This window comes from Salmo trutta, chromosome 13 (genome assembly GCF_901001165.1).
Source record: "Salmo trutta chromosome 13, fSalTru1.1, whole genome shotgun sequence".
Lineage (NCBI taxonomy): Eukaryota > Metazoa > Chordata > Actinopteri > Salmoniformes > Salmonidae > Salmo > Salmo trutta.
In genome coordinates this window covers 87,904,007-87,926,476 of record NC_042969.1, presented here as the reverse complement: position 1 = coordinate 87,926,476, position 22,470 = coordinate 87,904,007, and the positions used below count along the sequence as shown (strand labels likewise).

Sequence of the window (22,470 nt, the reverse complement as noted above, 5' to 3'; positions counted from 1 at the left end):
TATGCAAATAGAAATGACAGTCCATCATTACTTTAAGACATGAAGGTCAGTCAATCCGGAAAATGTCAAGAACTTTCAAAAGTTTCTTCAATTGCAGTCGCAAAAACCATCAAGCGCTATGATGAAACTGGCTCTCATGAGGACCGCCACAGGAAAGGAAGACCCAGAGTTCTAATTGGCTGACTACTCTATGTACTTATGGAAAACTCTATAATACTACTATTACTACTACTGCTAATAATACTACTAATTCTACTACAAATATGAATACTTATACTACTACTACATCTCTGCCTTGGTCTCTATTTCACCTGGGTCCTGTTCAGTAGATACTAAACGGGGGGGGGACCTTTTGAAACAGAGGAGGTACTACCTTTGCTGCAATAAGAATGTTTCCGGTATCATTTCATGCCTACTGAACACATCCCCGTTCTTGGTAGTTTGGTAAAGGTTAGTTATGTCCCTAACTAAAAAACAGGACCGCAAAGAGTTCTAAACGCTTAGCTTGGTCCAGTACTGTGATTGGAGGACTAACCTGTCATTCTTCAGTCCATTGCTGTGATTGGAGGACTAACCTGTCAGTCTTCAGTCCAGTGCTGTGATTGGAGGACTAACCTGTCAGTCTTCAGTCCAGTGCTGTGATTGGTGGACTAACCTGTCAGTCTTCAGTCCAGTGCTGTGATTGGAGGACTAACCTGTCAGTCTTCAGTCCAGTGCTGTGATTGGTGGACTAACCTGTCATTCTTCAGTCCATTGCTGTGATTGGTGGACTAACCTGTCAGTCTTCAGTCCAGTGCTGTGATTGGTGGACTAACCTGTCAGTCTTCAGTCCAGTGCTGTGATTGGTGGACTAACCTGTCAGTCTTCAGTCCAGTGCTGTGATTGGAGGACTAACCTGTCAGTCTTGTACAGGTCCCGGTCGCCCCAGCCCCCTGCTGAAGAGGAGGAGGAGGACTTTGATGACACTTTGGTGGCTCTGGACACATGTGAGTAACATCTGAGAACTCCAGTTGAAACTAGGTATTCACAGAGGTCATTCATGATTGTGAACGAAGTAACAAAGTAATTGGTCATAAATTGAGCTGTACGTTTGCGTTAGCCTCTCCTCGTTGCAGTGACTTTTTATGTCATGGTTTAATAGTTTCCCTTGCCTTAATTTACTTGACATTTTAATTAGAGGTTGGCCGATTATGGTTTTTAAACGCCGATACCGATTATTGGAGACCCAAAAAACACCGATGCCGATTATTGGAGGGCCCCCCCCCAAAAAAACCCGTTACCGATTAATCGGCCAATTTTTATTTATATATATATATTTGTAATAATGGCAATTAAAACAATACTGAATGAACACTTTTATTTTAACTTAATATAATACATCAATAAAATAAATGTAGTCTCAAATAAATAATGAAACATGTTCAATTTGGTTTAAATAATGCAAAAACAAAGTGTTGGAGAAGAAAGTAAAAGTGCAATATGTGCCATGTAAAAAAGCTAACGTTTAAGTTCCTTGCTCAGAACATGAGAACATATGAAAGCTGGTGGTTCCTTTTAACATGAGTCTTCAATATTCCCAGGTAAGAAGTTTTAGGTTGTAGTTATTATAGGACTATTTCTCTCTATACCATTTGTATTTCATATACCTTTGACTATTGGATGTTCTAATAGGTACTTTAGTATTGCCAGCCTAATCTCGGGAGTTGATAGGCTTGAAGTCATAAACAGCTCAATGCTTGAAGCACAGCGAAGAGCTCCTGGCAAACGTAGGAAAGTGCTTTTTGAATGAATGCTTACGAGCCTGCTGCTGCCTACCACCGCTCAGTCAGACTGCTCTATCAAATATCAAATCATAGACTTAATTATAATATAATAAACACATAAATACGAGCCTTTGGTCATTAATATGGTCAAATCCGGAAACTATCATTTTGAAAACAAACCGTTTATTCTTTCAGTGAAATACGGAATCGTTCCGTATTTTATCTAACAGGTGGCTTCCCTAAGTCTAAATATTCCTGTAACATTGTACAACCTTCAATGTTATGTCATAATTATGTAAAATTCTGGCAAATTAATTACGGTCTTCGTTAGGAATAAATGGTCTTTACACAGTTCGCAATGAGCCAGGCGGCCCAAACTGCTGCATATACCCCAACTCTGCTTGCAAGAGAAGTGACACAATTTCCCTAGTTAATATTGCCTTCTAACATGAATTTATTTTAACTAAATATGCAGGTTTAAAAATATATACTTGTATATTGATTTTAAGAAAGACATTGTTTATGGTTAGGTACATTGGTGCAACGACAGTGCTTTGTTCTCGAATGCGCTTTTGTTAAATCATCCCCCGTTTCGCGAAGTAGGCTGTGATTCTATGATAAATTAACAGGCACCACATTGATTATATGTAACGCAGGACAAGCTAGTTAACCTAGTAATATCATCAACCATGTGTAGTTAACTAGTGATTATGTGAAGATTGATTGTTTTTCATAAGATAAGTTTAATGCTAGCTAGCAACTTACCTTGGCTCCTTGCTGCACTCGCGTAACAGGTGGTGAGCCTGCCACACGGTCCCCTCGTGGATTGCAATGTAATCGGCCATAATCGGTGTCCAAAAATGCAGATTACCGATTGTTATGAAAACTTGAAATCGGCCCTAATTAATCGGCCAATGCCGATTTATCGGTCAACATCTAATTTTGATGTTTATATACATAAAAGAATGTGGACACCCCTTCAAATGAGGGGATTCAGCTATTTCAGCCACACCTGTTGCTGACAGATGTATAAAAACGAGCACTCAGCCATGCAATTTCCATAGACAAACATTGGCAGTAGAATGGCCTGTGCTGAAGAGCTCAGTGACTTTCAAGGTGGCACCGTCATAGGATGCCACCTTTCCAACAAGTCATTTTGAAGTAGGAAATGTGTAGGAGCAACAACGGCTCAGCCACAAAGTGGTAGGCCACACAAGCTCACAGAACGGGACCGGCGAGTGCTGAAGCGCTTACAAATCGTCTGTCCTCGGTTGCAACACTCACTACCGAGTTCCAAACTGCCTCTTGAAGCAACGTCAGCACAAGAATTGTTCGTCGGGAGCTTCATGAAATGAGTTTCCATGGCCGAGCAGCTGCACACAAGCCTAAGATCACCGTGCATAATGCCAAGCGTCGGCTGGAGTGGTGTGAAGCTCGCCCCCATTGGACTCTGGAGCAGTGGAAACGCGTTCTCTGTAGTGATGAATCACGTTTCACCATCTGGCAGTCTGACAGACTAATCTGGGTTTGGCGGATGCCAGGAGAACGCTACCTGCCCCAATGCTTAGTGCCAACTGTAAAGTTTGGTGGAGGAGGAGGAATAATGGTCTGGGGCTGTTTTTCATGGTTCGGGACCCTTAGTTCCAGTGAAGGGAAATCTTAACGCTACAGCATACAATGACATTCTAGACGATTCTGTCCCAACCCTTGTGGCAACAGTTTGAGGAAGGCTCTTCCCTGTTTCAACATGACAGTGCCCCCCCGTGCATAAAGCCAGGTGTCACACCTTAATCTGCTTCACCTGTGTTGCCTTGTCTCCTCCGCCCCACCAGGTGTCCTCTATTTCCCCCATTATCCCTTGTGTATTTATACCTGCGTTCTCTGTTTGTCAGTTGCCAGTTTGTCTCGTCTTGTCAGGTCTTACCATCATGTTTCCTGTTTCTCTTGCTCTCAACTGTGTCTTACTGGTCTTCCCCGGATCTGACCTTTCTGCCTGTCCTGACCCTGCCTGCCATTCTGTCCCTGTTTGACCCTGCCTTGGATTTACGAACCGCTGCCTGCCCTCGACCTGCCCTTTGTCTGCCCCTTTTTGTATAATAAATATTGAGAGTATCGGAACTATTCGCCTCCTGTGTCTGCATATGGGCCATATCCTGAGTCGTGATACGAGGTCCATACAGAAATGGTTTGTCGAGATCATTGTGGAAGAACTTGACTGGCCTGCACAGAGCCCTGACCTCAACCCCATCGAACACCTTTTGGATGAATTGGAACGCCGACTGCGAGCCAGGCCTAATCGCCCAACATCAGTACCTGACCTCACTAACGCTCTTGTGGCTGAATGAGAGCAAGTCCCCTCAGCAATGTTCCAACATCTAGTGGAAAGCCTTCCCAGAAGAGTGGAGGCTGTTATAGCAGCAAAGGGGGACCAACTCCATATTAATGCCCATGATTTTTGGAATGAGATGTTTGACAAACAGGTGTCCGCATACATTTGGTAATGTAGTGTATTTATCTCTCTCGTGTCCCACAGATAACTGTGACCTTCACTTCAAGGTGTCCCGTGATCATTACAGCGGCTACCCTCTGACCGTCGAGGGCTTCGCCTATCTCTGGGCCGGAGCTCGAGCATCCTACGGAGTCAGCAGAGGGAAAGTCTGTTACGAGATGAAGGTAACGGAGAGAGAAACAAAACCATAGGTCGTATCCCAAATTACAGCCTATTCCCAATATAGTGCACTACTTTTGACCTGGTGTTGTGATGTATCAGCTGTGTAAATGACTGATCACTATGTAAGTAACGATAATGATTAATCACTATGTAAGTAACGATAATGATTAATCACTATGTAAGTAACGATAATGATTAATCACTATGTAAGTAACGATAATGACTGATCACTATGTAAGTAACGATAATGCCTGATCACTATGTAAGTAACGCTAATGATTGATCACTATGTAAGTAACGGTAATGACTGATCACTGTGGAAGTAACTACTGACCTGTCTGTCTCTACTAACCTGTCTGTCTCCTACTGACCTGTCTGTCTCCTACTGACCTGTCTGTCTTTCCTACTAACCTGTCTGTCTCCTACTGACCTGTCTGTCTCTCTCTACTAACCTGTCTCTCTTTCTACTTACATGTCTGTCTTTCTTACTGACTGACCTGTCTGTCTCTCCTACTGACCTGTCTGTCTCTTTACTAACCCGTCTGTCTATCTACTAACCTGTCTGTTTCTCTTACAAACCTGTCTCTCTCCTACAAAGCTGTCTGTCTCTCCTACAGACCTGTCTGTCTCTCCTACTAACCTGTCTGTCTCTCTCTACTAACCTGTCTGTCTCTCTCTACTAACCTGTCTGTCTCTGCTGTAGATCTTAGAGGAGATAGCTGTGAAGCATCTCCCGTCCTCTGAGCCTGATCCCCATGTTGTCCGGATAGGATGGTCCCTGGACTCCTGCAGCACACAGCTGGGTGTGGACAACACACACACACGCGCACTCCCGCCACACACACACGTGCGGACGAAAGGACACACTGCTTGACATGTAGCTTCGGTATATTCCAGGTGAGGAAGCGTTTTCGTTTGGATACGGAGGAACAGGGAAAAAATCCTCCGACTGTAAGTTTGAAGACTACGGAGAGAAGTTTGGAGAGAATGATGTCATCGGCTGTTTCATTGTGAGTAATACTCTGTTGTTGTATTGTCTGCAGTGATAGTCCCATTACTAGCTATAGGGAGACTATACTAATATAATTCACTAATATTTGTCTTAGACAAAGAGTTAGTTAGTTAGTTAGTTAGTTAGTACAGTTAGTTAGTAGCTTTAGTAGAGTTAGTTAGTAGAGTTAGTTAGTTAGTTATTAGAGTTAGTTAGTTAGTTATTTTAGTTAGTTAGTTATTAGTTAGTTAGTTATTAGAGTTAGTTAGTTAGTAGAGTTAGTTAGTTAGTAGAGTTAGTTAGTTAGTAGAGTTAGTTAGTAGAGTTAGTTAGTTAGTAGAGTTAGTTAGTTATTTTAGTTAGTTATTAGTTAGTTAGTTAGTAGAGTTAGTTAGTAGAGTTAGTTAGTTAGTAGAGTTAGTTAGTTAGTTAGTTGAGTTAGTTACTTATTAGAGTTAGTTAGTTAGTTAGTAGAGTTAGTTAGTTAGTAGAGTTAGTTAGTTAGTAGAGTTAGTTAGTTAGTAGAGTTAGTTAGTTAGTAGAGTTAGTTATTTTAGTTAGTTATTAGAGTTAGTTAGTTAGTAGAGTTAGTTAGTTAGTTGAGTTAGTTACTTATTAGAGTTAGTTAGTTAGTTATTAGAGTTAGTTAGTAGAGTTAGTTAGTTAGAGTTAGTTAGTTAGTTATTAGAGTTAGTTATTAGAGTTAGTTAGTTAGTTATTAGAGTTAGTTAGTTAGTAGAGTTAGTTAGTTAGTAGAGTTAGTTAGTTAGTAGAGTTAGTTAGTTAGTAGAGTTAGTTAGTAGAGTTATTAGAGTTAGTTAGTTAGTAGAGTTAGTAGAGTTATTAGAGTTAGTTAGTTAGTAGAGTTAGTTAGTAGAGTTAGTTAGTTAGTAGAGTTAGTTAGTAGAGTTAGTTAGTTAGTAGAGTTAGTTAGTTAGAGTTAGTTATTAGAGTTAGTTATTAGAGTTAGTTAGTTATTAGAGTTAGTTAGTTAGTAGAGTTAGTTAGTAGAGTTATTAGAGTTAGTTAGTTAGTAGAGTTAGTTAGTAGAGTTATTAGAGTTAGTTAGTTAGTAGAGTTAGTTAGTAGAGTTATTAGAGTTAGTTAGTTAGTAGAGTTAGTAGAGTTAGTTAGTAGAGTTATTAGAGTTAGTTAGTTAGTAGAGTTAGTTAGTTAGTAGAGTTAGTTAGTTAGTAGAGTTAGTTAGTAGAGTTAGTTAGTTAGTAGGGTTAGTTAGTTAGTTAGTAGAGTTAGTTAGTTAGTAGGGTTAGTTAGTAGAGTTATTAGAGTTAGTTAGTTAGTAGAGTTAGTTAGTAGAGCTAGTTAGTTAGTTAGTAGAGTTAGTTAGTAGAGTTATTAGAGTTAGTTAGTTAGTAGAGTTATTAGAGTTAGTTAGTTAGTTAGTTAGTAGAGTTATTAGAGTTAGTTACTTAGTTAGTAGAGTTAGTTACTTAGTTAGTAGAGTTAGTTACTTAGTTAGTAGAGTTAGTTACTTAGTTAGTAGAGTTAGTTAATTAGTTAGTAGAGTTACTTAGTTAGTAGAGTTAGTTAGTAGAGTTACTTAGTTAGTAGAGTTAGTTAGTAGGGTTAGTTAGTTATTAGAGTTAGTTAGTTAGTTAGTAGAGTTAGTCAGTAGAATTATTAGAGTTAGTTAGTTAGTAGAGTTATTAGAGTTAGTTAGTTAGTAGAGTTATTAGAGTTAGTTAGTTAGTAGAGTTATTAGAGTTAGTTAGTTAGTTAGTAGAGTTATTAGAGTTAGTTAGTTATTAGAGTTAGTTAGTTAGTAGAGTTATTAGAGTTAGTTAGTTAGTTAGTTAGTTAGTTAGTAGAGTTATTAGAGTTAGTTACTTAGTTAGTAGAGTTAGTTACTTAGTTAGTAGAGTTAGTTACTTAGTTAGTAGAGTTAGTTACTTAGTTAGTAGAGTTAGTTACTTAGTTAGTAGAGTTAGTTAATTAGTTAGTAGAGTTACTTAGTTAGTAGAGTTAGTTAGTAGAGTTACTTAGTTAGTAGAGTTAGTTAGTAGAGTTACTTAGTTAGTAGAGTTAGTTAGTAGGGTTAGTTAGTTATTAGAGTTAGTTAGTTAGTTAGTAGAGTTAGTCAGTAGAGTTATTAGAGTTAGTTAGTTAGTAGAGTTATTAGAGTTAGTTAGTTAGTTAGTTAGTAGAGTTATTAGAGTTAGTTAGTAGAGTTATTAGAGTTAGTTAGTAGAGTTAGTTAGTTAGTAGTGTTAGTTAGTAGAGTTAGTTAGTTATTAGAGTTAGTTAGTTAGTAGAGTTAGTTAGTTAGTAGTGTTAGTTAGTAGAGTTAGTAGGATTAGTTAGTAGAGTTAGTTAGTTAGTAGAGTTATTAGAGTTAGTTAGTTAAGTTAGTTAGTTAGTTAAGTTAGTTAGTTAGTAGAGTTAGTTAGTTAGTAGAGTTAGTTAGTTATTCGAGTTAGTTAGTAGAGTTATTAGAGTTAGTTAGTAGGGTTAGTTAGTTAGTAGGGTTAGTTAGTATAGTTAGTTAGTAGAGTAAGTTAGTTAGTTAGTAGAGTTAGTTAGTTACATAGTTCAGCAGAGAGCCTTTTAACATAACTTTATTATTCCATCAGGACACTGGCGGTGAGGAGGTGGAGATGATTAGAGTTGTAGTTAGATAATTAGTTTAGCATAACTTTATTATTCCCACAGGACTTTGACGCTGGTGGAGAGAAGGTGTGTAGATGGTTAGAGTTAGTATAGTTAGTTGACTTTGTTAGTTAGTTTAACATAACTTTATTATTCCCACAGGACTTTGACGCTGGCGGTGAGAAGGTGGAGATGGCGTTCTCTAAGAACGGGGTGTGGCTAGACGTGGGGTTCCGGGCGTCGAGGGAGGAGCTGGCGGGGCGCCCCCTGTTCCCCCACGTCCTTGTGAAGAACTGTGCGATCGAGTTTAACTTCGGCCAGAAGGAGGAACCCTTCCACCCCCCTCCGGAGGGGTACATTTTCATCCAGACTCTTGGTATTGAAGACAGGACCAGAGGGGCTGTAGGACCAGCCAGCAAGGCTGACTGTGAGGTATGGATACTATACACTACTATATTATACACTACTATATTATACAGTACTATATTATACAGTACTACTATTATACAGTACTACTACTATACAGTACTACTATATTATACAGTACTACTACTATACAGTACTACTACTATACAGTACTACTATATTATACAGTACTACTATATTATACAGTACTACTACTATACAGTACTACTACTATACAGTACTACTATATTATACAGTATTACTATATTATACAGTACTACTACTATACAGTTCTACTATATTATACAGTACTATACTATACAGTACTACTATTATACAGTACTACTACTATACCGTACTACTATATTATACAGTACTACTACTATACAGTACTACTACTATACAGTACTACTATATTATACAGTACTACTATATTATACAGTACTACTACTATACAGTACTACTATATTATACAGTACTACTATATTATACAGTACTACTATTATACAGTACTACTATATTATACAGTACTACTATTATACAGTACTACTATATTATACAGTACTACTATATTATACAGTACTACTATATTATACAGTACTACTACTATACAGTACTACTATATTATACAGTACTACTATATTATACAGTACTACTACTATACAGTACTACTACTATACAGTACTACTATATTATACAGTACTACTACTATACAGTACTACTATACTAAACAGTACTACTACTATACAGTACTACTATATTATACAGTACTACTATACTATACAGTACTACTATACTATACAGTGCTACTATATTATACAGTACTGCTACTATACTATACAGTACTACTATTATCCTATACTGCTATTATACTATACAGTGCTGCTACTATACTATACAGTACTACAATACTATATTATACAGTACTACTACTATACTTAACACTACTACTACTATACGATACAGTACTACTACTACACACTACTACTATTATACAGGACTATATCAGTGTTTTCCACAAGTACATGGAGTAGCCAGACAAATATAAAAAGTAGACAGTCAGGGAGTTCATTAAACCTGTCTTCTCTTGAGATTAAAGTCATATTTGCAGTTTTACAATTATTTAAAATTTTCGAGGGGGGGGGTATCCAAGAGGAAACGGTGTTGATACAGAGGCAGGAGGAGGAGGAGGAGTCCTGGTGAGATTAGAACACTGGCCACCTCTTCCCTCCATTCTATTGGCCAAGTCTCTTGATAATAAGATGGATGACCTCTGATCGTGGATTTGATACCCAAGGGACTCTCGTAAATGCAATTTTCTCTGCTTTTCTGAAATATGGCTCTCGGACAAGATACCCCCATGGCTATGGATTCTCCATTCAACGGGCGGACAGGACAGTGGAGTCGGCCCAGTCCCCCGAAATGACTCTTATCATCTGTAATGCAAGAATGTCCTCCTCTGTGTTGTCTTAGGAATTCAGCGTTCTCTGTGTTGATCTCGCCAACAACCCCTCTGAGTCACACCTCTGAGAAGCTAGAGGTTCTGTTGTGATTGTAGGTCTGATATCTGATTGGAGGAGGTTTAACTATACAGTGCAATTGCTCAACAACTCAGTTTTTGAATCCAAACAACGCAGATGCTTATAAAAGGGTCTTTTAGATTCATTGTTTTTTTTTTTCTTTCTTATGTTCCTGACTTGCTGTGGTGAGATAGCTACACTCTCTTTCCCATGAGCTATGGGCCATGGCACAAGCTAATTACTTAAGTCTTATTTCGAGTCGCACGTGATGTGTATATATAATATACTGTGTATATACACATATCAAATATTTCCCTGCCCTCTACGTTGTCAGAGCACGCGCAGAACAGCTGTTCATCGTCATCTTCAACCTTGTCCCGGTCTGTAAACACCACGTCTCAAGCTGACCACCGTCGTTCCTGTTCCCAAGAACTCTGAGGCTACCTGCCAGAATTGACTACTACCCTGTAGCACTCAAAATCTGTAATCAGGAAGTGCTTTAAAAGGCTGGTTATGGCACACATCAACTCCCATCGTCCCAGACACCCTAGAGCAGGGATCATCAACTCATCAGCTTTTCTTCAGCGGATGGACGGGTGGCCGGAAACATAATTACAAATCATTTGTAGACTGCAAATTGACCGCAAGAATCCCAAATAGATATAATATTTGAACTAAATATCATAATTTCAAGTCTTTCTTACATTTGTATATGATCACCAGTCTCTCTTATGCGTGGAAATACTTGGGAACAGATTTCCCAAATTTAAAATCACAATGAAAATTCAACAACAAATTATTATTATTATATATATTTAATTTTTTCAGAAATCTTGGGGGGGGGGCAAATAAAACCACCTGCGAGTCAAATTCGGGCCGCAAGTTGGGGAATCCTGCCCTAGAGCCACTCCAATTTACATATCGCTCTAACAGATCCATAGACGACGGAATCTCATTTGCATTCCGCACTGCCCTCACCTACCTAGATAAGAGGAACGCCTATGTGAGAATGCTGTTCATTCACTACAGCTCAGCGTTCAACACCATAGTGCCCACAAAATTCGTCTCCAAGCTTAGGACCCTGGGACTGAACACCTCCCTCTGCAACCAGAATCCTGGACTTCCTGACGGGCCGACCCCAGGTAGTAAGGGTTGGTAACATCACCTCCGTCAATCTGACCCTGAACACGGGGGCCCCACAAGGGAGTGTGCTTTAGTCCCCTCAAGTACTCCCTGTTCACCCACGAATGTGTGGCCACGCACTTCTCCAACACCATCATCAAGTTTGCTGAGGACACGACGGTAATAGGCCTGAGATCACCGGCAACGATGATCCTACAGAGAGAAGGTCAGTGACATGGTAATGTGGTGCCGGGACAACAACCTCTCCCTCAATGACAGTTAAGACCAAGGAGCTGATCGTGGGCGGCGAGCACGCCCCCATCCACATCAACAGGGCTGCGGTGGAGCGGGTTGACAGCTTCAAGTTCCTCTGTGTCCAAATCACTAAGGACTTAAAATGGTCCACACACACACACACACACGTACAGTCGTGAAGAAGGCACGACAGCACCTCTTTCCCCTCAGGAGGTTAAAAAGATTTGGCATGGGTCTTCAATTCTTCAAAAAAAGTACAACTTTATTGTCACGATACTTCGGTCCCGATATGACTGGTATTATGATTATTTATGTTTTGCGTTTCGAATACTGTGATTTTATTGGGATTTGATGTTCCAAACATATTGCTCACTATATGAGGCGGCAGGTAGCTTAGCAGTTAAGCGGTTGAGCCAGTAAAGGTTGCTTGTTCGAATCCCCGAGCTGACTAGATGTACAATTTGTTGATGTGCACTTGAGCAAGGCACTCTGGATCTGCCGAATTAAAAAAATAAAAAAATATTTAACCTCTATTTAACTAGGCAAGTCAGTTAAGAACAAATTCTTATTTACAATGACAGTCTAGGAACAAGTGGGTTAACTGCCTTGTTCAGAGGCAGAACAACAGATTTTTACCTTGTCAGCTCGGGGGATTCGATCTTGCAACCTTTCGGTGACTAGTCCAACGCTCTAACCACTAGGCTACGCTGCCGTCCCATAATGACTAAAATGTAAAAACCAAAATGTATATATCTGCTGCAACGAGACAATGATGAGTTTTGATCAGTTATGGAAATAGAAGTTCTTAGAACATGTTGTTCACTGTTTAAAAAAAACAAGATGGAGAACCAGCTATAGGATGAACAATACCAGAGTTTTGTCTCAGGGACAACCAACCAAAAAAATTATAGAAAAATATTTTAAAAAACTAACGCTAGCTGATGCTATATAGTGAATCAACAATTGGAGTCAAATTATCGATATATCCAAAATGTCCAAAAATAATATCATGATTTGTAACTGTATCGACCCCCCCTCCCCATCGCTACGGGCTAGTAAAGCACTAGCCTGGTCTGAAAAGTACTAGCGTTGGGCTAGCGGGCTAGTTAAGCACTAGCCTGGTCTGAAAAGTACTAGCATCGGGCTAGCGGGCTAGTTAAGCACTAGCCTGGTCTGAAAAGTACTAGCGTTGGGCTAGCGGGCTAGTTAAGCACTAGCCTGGTCTAAAAGTACTAGCGTCGGGCTAGCGGGCTAGTTAAGCACTAGCCTGGTCTGAAAAGTACTAGCGTCGGGCTAGCGGGCTAGTTAAGCACTAGCCTGGTCTGAAAAGTGCTAGCGTCGGGCTAGCGGGCTAGTTAAGCACTAGCCTGGTCTGAAAAGTACTAGCGTCGTGTTAGCGGGCTATCTTAATTTTCGTCCTTGTTTCTGTCTAGATTCTCATGATGGTGGGTCTGCCAGCCTGTGGCAAGACCACCTGGGCCTCAAAACATACTGAGAGTCACCCAGAGAAGAAATACAACACCCTGGGAACCAACGCCATCATGGAGAAGATGAAGGTAAGCCTTAGAACCCTTCATAACCTGTTATAACCTTTTAGATCTCTGAGGTCACAGGTGGGCTACACAAATGATTCAACTAATTCGGTAGTTCACAATCTTCAATTTAGACGACTAGAATTTGAATGAGGTGCGTTATCTAATGATCTAAAAACAGATCCCCGTATATAAGAGCTATCTATGTCCTGTCTACTACCAGGTGATGGGTCTGCGTCGTCAGAAGAACTACGCTGGTCGTTGGGACGTTCTGATCCAACAGGCCACTCAGTGTCTCAACCGCCTCATCCAGATCGCCGCACGCAAGAGACGCAACTACATCCTGGACCAGGTACGGTACCCACCGCTTCCTCTTGACTACTTTCTGCTTCCTGTGTGTGTGTGTGTGTGTGTGTGTGTGTGTGTGTGCGTGTGCGCGCGTGCGCGCGTGTGCGTGTGTGTGTGTGTGTGTGTGTGTAATACGGCTCTGCTAACCTCTGATCTCTAATGAACTATTTGTTTATCTTGCAGGTCATGTTGATGATAGAGTAGAAGAAACTATGGTTGTTGACCATCTTGTTGCCATTTATACCGTATTTTGTATTTTATAAGGAAAGCTGTTTAATAAGTTCTTCATGTTATGTTTCATCCGTCTCAGTATTGTTCTGCTACGACCCTTTTGTTGTTTTGTTTTTACAGTATTTTACTGTATTATTACTACAGTATTTTATCCGTATTATTACTACAGTATTTTACTGTATTATTGCTACAGTATTTTATCCATATTATTACTACAGTATTTTATGTGTATCTATGCATCTGTAGTCTTTGTAAAGATGTTTACAAACAGTAGAACTCTGCCTGGCAAGGTAAAGACAAACAACCTCTGTTGCTATGGTAACTACGACGAGACAGACGACTGTCGACAGCCTTAAAAAAAATAAAACAGCTAGACTGTGTTTTCTGTTGTTAAATAAATTAACCCCTGAATGGTAAGTGGGGGGGGGGAAGGTGAGGAGGGCTAACCATTATTGAAGTTTCCAGAGAGATGTCGTTGCCGTGGTTACCTACGGTAAGTCAGTCTAACGGAGGTATCTGCCGGTAGAAACCGTGGAAACCGTGAGTAGCAACAGGTAGGTTGTATCTCTGTCTGTGTGTGTGTGTGTGTGTGTGTCTACGGGACAGCAGGACACCGTGACGACAACAACCAGGTAGGTACAGGTAAGACAAGGGGACCCACATTTCCAGTCAGTCAATCAGTAAATCATTGTTCAGATACATTGGGAATCAACACGGTAACCAACTGAATCATGGGAAAGGAATGTTTGAGGACGTAAACTTAACGACGAAACTCGTTTAGAACTGTAGTCGTTTTTAGTACCAACTTGTAGTTGTATCTCTCTCTATGGGATGAGAATTTACAGTAAATATCCGCATTCACGATCAACGTTATCGTCCGTACGCCACACACCTTTTAACCAAGTCTCAAGAAATGTTATCTTTTATAAAGATACAGTGCTCCTAATAACAACCAGGCTAGTTGTTTAAAGGGTCCCCTTCACTCTGTGACAGTAACAGGAACCTTGAAGAAGACGTGGAGAGGTGCAGTCTGGGAAGGTAGGTCTGTGGCTTGGAGGAGAGAGAGTGTGTGAAATACCGCCCATTTAGTTAACCACCCAAAAGAGTAAAAACCTAAAACAGCATAAAACACCTCTACCTTCATTATTACAGGGTTCTGTTCCCCGGCTTCCCTGCCAGAGGAAAACAAAGCCTACCCCTATAACACAACAAGTAAACAATAACAAACAGCCTTCTACCTCTTTCCTTGTGTCACCATTGCTAGACAAATGTATATGGATCAGCCCAGAGACGAAAAATGCGTCCTTTTGAGGGGTTTCAGCGCAAGGCTATTGTTATATGTCCCACGGAGGAGGACTTTAAAGAGCGAACGTTAAGACAAACTGATGAGCAGGGGAAGGATGTGCCAGATCAGGCTGTGTTAGAAATGAAAGGTAGGAGCAACCATGTGGAAACAAAACCAACCAACCAATAAAAACAAACAGATCTACTTTACTTTTTTTGTTTTTTTTCTATGTTTTTCGTCTCTAAAATCAAAATCTTGGAACATGCTCTCCCAAACGCCTGCCTCCTTCCCTGCCTCCTTTCCTTCCCTGCCTCCCCCCCCCCAAATACCTGCCTCCTTCCCTGGCCCCCCAACCCCTGCCTCCTTCCCTTCCCTGTCTCCTTCCCTGCCTCCTTCCCTGCCCCCCCTTCCCTGCCCCCCTTCCCTGCCTCCTTCCCTGCCCCCCCCAACCCCTGCCTCCTTCCCTGCCCCCCCTTCCCTGCCTCCTTCCCTGCCCCCCCAACCCCTGCCTCCTTCCCTTCCCTGCCTCCTTCCCAGCCTCCTTCCCTGCCCCCCCAACCCCCCTTCCCTGCCCCCCCAACCCCCCTTCCCTGCCCCCCATGCTTCCAGCCTCCAGACAGATTTAAGATGCAGCAGTACCCTTTGAGCTTCCTGCCCCTCTGTGTTGCCCCCTGCCAATCAGACTACCTGCTGATCTGTTGCACTGCAAACCGAGGATGTGCTGGAAACTGAAGTTGAACTAACTTACTGTCAGAAAGTAGTGGACACTCAGTCTGGAAGGGCTTGTTGACAAGCTATTGGCTGTTGGTGAGCTGCCTCATGTTCACACCAGCAGTTATGTGTCAGTGCTGTTTGAAAGCTGTTTTTTAGAGCAGCGTTTACGGCAGCACTTGGTTTGCAGTGGCTTTTCCTCCTCCTCTTCCCCTCCGTATCTCCTCTGTGTTCGCTTGAACAAATGTTTCCTCCAGATTCTCTGGAGGTTGAATTTGTTCTGACTGCAGCAGCCAGACACCCAGTCTACAGAACCCTCCTACCCCCAGTCTACAGACCCCTCCTACCCTCAGCCTTCACAGCCTACACAGCCTACCCTCAGCCTTCATAGCCTACCCTCAGCCTTCATAGCCTACCCTCAGCCTTCACAGTCTACCCTCAGCCTTCACAGTCTACCCTCAGCCTACACAGTCTACCCTCAGCCTTCACAGCCTACCCTCAGCCTACACAGCATACCCTCAGCCTACACAGCATACCCTCAGCCTTCACAGACTACCCTCAGCCTACACAGCCTGCCCTCAGCCTACACAGCCTACCCTCAACCTTCACAGACTACCCTCAGCCTACACAGCCTGCCCTCAGCCTACACAGCATACCCTCAGCCTTCACAGACTACCCTCAGCCTACACAGCCTGCCCTCAGCCTACACAGCCTACCCTCAACCTTCACAGACTACCCTCAGCCTACACAGCCTGCCCTCAGCCTACACAGCATACCCTCAGCCTGCACAGTCTACCCTCAGCCTACACAGCCTGCCCTCAGCCTACACAGCATACCCTCAGCCTTCACAGACTACCCTCAGCCTACACAGCCTGCCCTCAGCCTACACAGCCTACCCTCAGCCTTCACAGACTACCCTCAGCCTACACAGCCTGCCCTCAGCCTACACAGCATACCCTCAGCCTGCACAGTCTACCCTCAGCCTACACAGCCTGCCCTCAGCCTACACAGCATACCCTCAGCCTGCACAGTCTACCCTCAGCCTACACAGTCTACCCTCAGCCTGCACAGCATACCCTCAGCCTGCACAGTCTACCCTCAGCCTACACAGCCTGCCCTCAGCCTACACAGCATACCCTCAGCCTGCACAGTCTACCCTCAGCCTGCACAGCATACCCTCAGCCTACACAGCCTGCCCTCAGCCTACACAGCATACCCTCAGCCTGCACAGCATACCCTCAGCCTACACAGCATACCCTCAGCCTCCACAGACTACCCTCAGCCTACACAGCATACCCTCAGCCTTCACAGCATACCCTCAGCCTTCACAGACTACCCTCAGCCTACACAGCATACCCTCAGCCTTCACAGACTACCCTCAGCCTACACAGCATACCCTCAGCCTACACAGCATACCCTCAGCCTTCACAGACTACCCTCAGCCTACACAGCATACCCTCAGCCTTCACAGACTACCCTCAGCCTACACAGCATACCCTCAGCCTACACAGCATACCCTCAGCCTTCACAGCATACCCTCAGCCTACACAGCATACCCTCAGCCTACACAGCATACCCTCAGCCTTCACAGCATACCCTCAGCCTACACAGCATACCCTCAGCCTTCACAGCATACCCTCAGCCTACACAGCATACCCTCAGCCTGCACAGCATACCCTCAGCCTACACAGCATACCCTCAGCCTTCACAGCATACCCTCAGCCTACACAGCATACCCTCAGCCTTCACAGCATACCCTCCCTGTTCTTTCTCTTTTCTATGATTTCCCTCATCATTATGTGATAATAATTTATCTTTTCATTTTGTCTCCCGGTGGTGTTGGCTGATCTGGCCTTCGCTACAACCTCTCTCTCTCTCTCTCTCTCTCTATCCATCTCCTCTCCATCTGTCTCTCTCGGTGGCCTTCTCTCCATCCTGGCTTCCAGCCAACTTCGTGCTCCCTGAGCTGAGTGACTTCCTGGAGGAGGTGTTTTTTGTGGAGCTGCAGCGGGAAGAGGCTGACAAGCTGGTGAAGGAATACAACGAGGAGGGACGCAAGGCCGGCCCACCCCCCGACAAACGCTATGACAACCGTCCGGGAGGGTTCCGCGGCAACGGCGGAGGTTACCAGCGCTATGACGACCGTGGCGGGCCTCGCGGCGGCGTAGGATACCAGAGCAGAGACGCAGGGGGACACAGAAGGGGTAAGGAAGGAACGGATTCCTCCCCAGGTCAGTTGCTCACAATTTTCCCCTTAAGTGTGCGTTCGTACACTCTCCCTGAAGTGTGCACTAGTACACTCTCCCTCAGGGGTTTAAGAAGGGAGGGACTGATTTTTTAGGATGGTTGTTGCGTTAAACCAATCCAGTGTTTTTTTTCACCGTGTGTGGACTAGGCCCCTGCTCTTCAGAGATGTCCCTGCTATTCAGAACGTCTGTATGTCTCGCTATGTTTCAGGCAACAACCGTGGCGGCTACAACGGCAACCGTTGGGGTGGCAACGGTAACTACCGTGAGGGGGGGTCGGCCCCGAGGTCTAGTGGTTACAACCGCTCGGCGCCCTACAGCAAGGGGGCATACAACCAGGTAACCATGGATACGTCTGTCTGTCTGTCTGTCTCTGCGCATTAATGGAGAGGATATGAGTTTTACCTGAGCAGGGAAAAACTCTGTGCCATAGTTATTATAGTCCATCAACTTAACACCTAGAGGTTTTCCTGGTCGGGTGAAATAGTCAGGGAAAAACTCCTGGCACTAACAATGTGCTATGAATCAGGGTCCGACATAAATTATAGCCAGCTGGCCCGGGGCCAGTAGCTTCTCAGCGAGTTGAACATTTACCTGCTCTGTCGCAGTCTACCGATTTGAAAACCATTGAAGAGACTACATGCTAGAAAAGTCATGCTGTTTGTATTTGAGCGTATGCGATTGGCCGTTCATTCAACTACGCTCATCGCGACTTCTCGATGCAGTATGTGAGTTGACGCCTTCACACAGCGGACAGTCCACAGGAAAAAGAAGAGCCCATCAATCTATTCGCTGAGCTTATTAAGGGAAAGGGATTTACAAACGTAAACCTTCAATAGTGAACATATAGTGAGGGGGAAAAAGTATTTGATCCCCTGCTAGCTAAGACGAATGCTAGGTGTATTTTTATAGCTTTCATTTTGCAGACTATCAACAGTAGCCAGCATATTGCTAGTACAGTGAGGGGGGGAAAAGTATTTGATCCGCTGCTGATTTTGTACGTTTGCCCACTGACAAAGAAATGATCAGTCTATAATTTTAATGGTAGGTTTATTTGAACAGTGAGAGACAGAATAACAACAAAAAAATCCAGAAAAACGCATGTCAAAAATGCTATACATTTATTTAGCAATATGCTGGCTACTGTTGATAAGTCTGCAAAATGAAAGCTATAAAAATACACCTAGCATTCGTCTTAGCTAGACTACTGTAGCCAGATTAATATATATTTTCAAAAGTACTTCTCTTAAAGGGGCAACGTCCTATTTTGAGATTTACATACTTTAGAAACAAACGTGAGTGCCGTTTTAAATGCAATTTTAAATGATAGAGTAATGTTTTACATATATACCATAATCACCAAATGTAGCCTATTACTAGCTGAATACATAGAGAGAGAGAGCATGCCAACCGAGGCCCTGCAGGACCCTACTGTAATAATAAACTACCCCAGGACCCTACTGTAATAATAAACTACCCCAGGACCCTACTGTATTAATAAACTACCCCAGGACCCTACTGTAATAATAAACTACCCCAGGACCCTACTGTAATAATAAACTACCCCAGGACCCTACTGTATTAATAAACTACCCCAGGACCCTACTGTAATAATAAACTACCCCAGGACCCTACTGTATTAATAAACTACCCCAGGACCCTACTGTATTAATAAACTACCCCAGGACCCTACTGTATTAATAAACTACCCCAGGACCCTACTGTAATAATAAACTACCCCAGGACTCTACTGTATTAATAAACTACCCCAGGACCCTACTGTAATAATAAACTACCCCAGGACTCTACTGTAATAATAAACTACCCCAGGACCCTACTGTAATAATAAACTACCCCAGGACTCTACTGTAATAATAAACTACCCCAGGACCCTACTGTAATAATAAACTACCCCAGGACCCTACTGTATTAATAAACTACCCCAGGACCCTACTGTATTAATAAACTACCCCAGGACCCTACTGTAATAATAAACTACCCCAGGACCCTACTGTATTAATAAACTACCCCAGGACCCTACTGTATTAATAAACTACCCCAGGACCCTACTGTATTAATAAACTACCCCAGGACCCTACTGTAATAATAAACTACCCCAGGACTCTACTGTATTAATAAACTACCCCAGGACCCTACTGTAATAATAAACTACCCCAGGACTCTACTGTAATAATAAACTACCCCAGGACCCTACTGTAATAATAAACTACCCCAGGACTCTACTGTATTAATAAACTACCCCAGGACCCTACTGTAATAATAAACTACCCCAGGACTCTACTGTATTAATAAACTACCCCAGGACCCTACTGTAATAATAAACTACCCCAGGACCCTACTGTAATAATAAACTACCCCAGGACCCTACTGTATTAATAAACTACCCCAGGACCCTACTGTATTAATAAACTACCCTACTGTATTAATAAACTACCCCAGGACCCTACTGTATTAATAAACTACCCCAGGACCCAGGCCAGTATATTAACGTTGAACCCTGTGAATACTTTAAAAGTAGTAATGGAGTCTGTTGTCATTATCCAACATGCTTTTCTCTCTCTCTCTCCTCCAGAGTTACACCCCCAGCAGCTATAATCAAGGCAACTACCAACAGGGTTACAACTACGGCAGCTACAGTCAGTACCCAGGATACAGGCAAACTCAGAGTTACAGCGAGTCTACGCCAGCTGCCGCAGGACAGACCTACAGCCAACAGCAGAACTACAACCAGCAGTACCAGCAGGTAGTTACCATAGCAACCAGCGGGTAGTTATCATAGCAACCAGCGGGTCGTTACCATAGGTACCAGCGGGTCGTTACCATAGCAACCGCCGGTGCCAGCGGGTAGTTACCATAGCAACCGGCGGTACCAGCGGGTAGTTACCATAGTAGCAACAACGGTAGTATGCCGGGGTTCAGGTGAACTCGTGTAACCCTGCTACAGCTAACCTCCTGTATCAGCCTGAAGTTACTGCATAGGGGTATTTAATCACTGAGGAGAGAGGGTATTTAATCACAGAGATAGAGGTATTTAATCACTGAGAGAGAGGGTATTTAATCACTGAGAGATAGGGTATTTAATCACTGAGAGAGAGGGTATTTAATCACTGAGAGATAGGGTATTTAATCACTGGGAGATAGCGGTATTTAATCACTGAGAGATAGCGGTATTTAATCACTGAGAGATAGAGGTATTTAATCACTGAGAGATAGGGTATTTAATCACTGGGAGATAGCGGTATTTAATCACTGAGAGATAGGGGTATTTAATCACTGAGAGAGAGGGTATTTAATCACTGAGAGAGAGAGAGGTATTTAATCACTGAGAGAGAGAGAGGTATTTAATCACTGAGAGAGAGAGAGGTATTTAATCACTGAGATAGAGGTATTTAATCACTGAGAGATAGAGGTATTTAATCACTGAGAGATAGGGTATTTAATCACTGAGATAGAGGTATTTAATCACTGAGAGATAGAGGTATTTAATCACTGAGAGATAGGGGTATTTCATCACTGAGATAGAGGTATTTAATCACTGAGAGATAGAGGTATTTAATCACTGAGAGATAGGGTATTTAATCACTGAGAGATAGAGGTATTTAATCACTGAGAGATAGAGGTATTTAATCACTGAGAGATAGGGGTATTTCATCACTGAGAGATAGGGTATTTAATCACTGAGATAGGGTATTTAATCACTGAGATAGAGGTATTTAATCACTGAGAGATAGAGGTATTTAATCACTGAGAGATAGAGGTATTTAATCACTGAGAGATAGGGTATTTAATCACTGAGAGAGAGAGAGGTATTTAATCACTGAGATAGAGGTATTTCATCACTGAGAGATAGGGGTATTTCATCACTGAGAGAGAGAGAGGTATTTAATCACTGAGATAGAGGTATTTCATCACTGAGAGATAGGGGTATTTAACCACTGTATTGCCTCTCTTGCAGTATGCCCAGCAGTGGCAGCAGTACTACCAGAACCAGTCTCAGTGGAACCAGTACTACGGCCAGTATGGGAACTATGCCGCCCAGGGGCAGGGTCAACAAGGTCAAGGTTCACAGGGGCAGGGAGGTCAGGGGGCTTCAGGTTCCTCCCAGTAACCTCTGACCTCTACAGCAGGGGGGTCAAGAAAGGCGGTTTATGGCCCACAATAAAATTAATTGTTCCCACCCAAAAAAAATGTTCTTTTTTTTTTTTTTTGGTCTAAACAGACTAATATCACCAGGAATTCTACTAAAAATGAGTTTAATTTAGGAAATGTGTTCACCGAGTATTCCCACAGATAAGAAAAGAGATGTGATCATGGTTTGACGTGATTTTTATTGTCCAATACAATCTCATTTTCGGGTCTTAGTTGTGGTTAATTTGCAGTGTACTAGTTGTTATCAATATGTTCTGACCACCCGAACATCTACACCGACAAAACAAATAACCCGTTACCGAGGCTGAATCTAGTTACCTACACCCTGCTCTACAGGTCTACTGATCTGCTATCTACTGTCTATCTACATGCCCACACACACACACACACACACACACACACACACAAGCTTACAGACGTCACACACACTTCAATGTTCACTCAGCTTACGGCTAGCCAGTATTAACCCTGTGTGAGAGTAGATCAGACATGTAGATCAGACATGAAGAGTAGATCAGACATGTAGAGTAGATCAGACATGTAGAGCAAATCAAAATCAAATCAAATCAAATTTATTTATATAGCCATTCGTACATCAGCTGAAATCTCAAAG

At 42.5% G+C, this 22,470-nt stretch overlaps 1 protein-coding gene across 3 annotated transcripts in view; it reads left to right on the top strand.

Moving 5' to 3' along the window:
- Window positions 1-22,069, top strand: part of hnrnpul1 (heterogeneous nuclear ribonucleoprotein U-like 1) — a 29,738-nt gene extending 7,669 nt beyond the window's left edge. For 2 of the 3 annotated variants that reach the window (XM_029773898.1, XM_029773899.1), the window contains exons 5-16: window positions 913-986; window positions 4,297-4,436; window positions 5,138-5,237; window positions 5,332-5,444; window positions 8,195-8,464; window positions 12,768-12,890; window positions 13,090-13,218; window positions 14,710-14,878; window positions 17,388-17,672; window positions 17,899-18,026; window positions 20,281-20,451; window positions 21,664-22,069. In XM_029773898.1, the coding sequence (XP_029629758.1) occupies window positions 913-986; window positions 4,297-4,436; window positions 5,138-5,237; window positions 5,332-5,444; window positions 8,195-8,464; window positions 12,768-12,890; window positions 13,090-13,218; window positions 14,710-14,878; window positions 17,388-17,672; window positions 17,899-18,026; window positions 20,281-20,451; window positions 21,664-21,816 (1,855 nt within the window). In that variant the 3' untranslated portion in view covers window positions 21,817-22,069. The remainder of the gene's footprint in view (window positions 1-912; window positions 987-4,296; window positions 4,437-5,137; window positions 5,238-5,331; window positions 5,445-8,194; window positions 8,465-12,767; window positions 12,891-13,089; window positions 13,219-14,709; window positions 14,879-17,387; window positions 17,673-17,898; window positions 18,027-20,280; window positions 20,452-21,663) is intronic. The other variant, XM_029773900.1, reaches the window with a different exon arrangement.
- The last annotated feature ends 401 nt before the right edge of the window (window positions 22,070-22,470 follow it).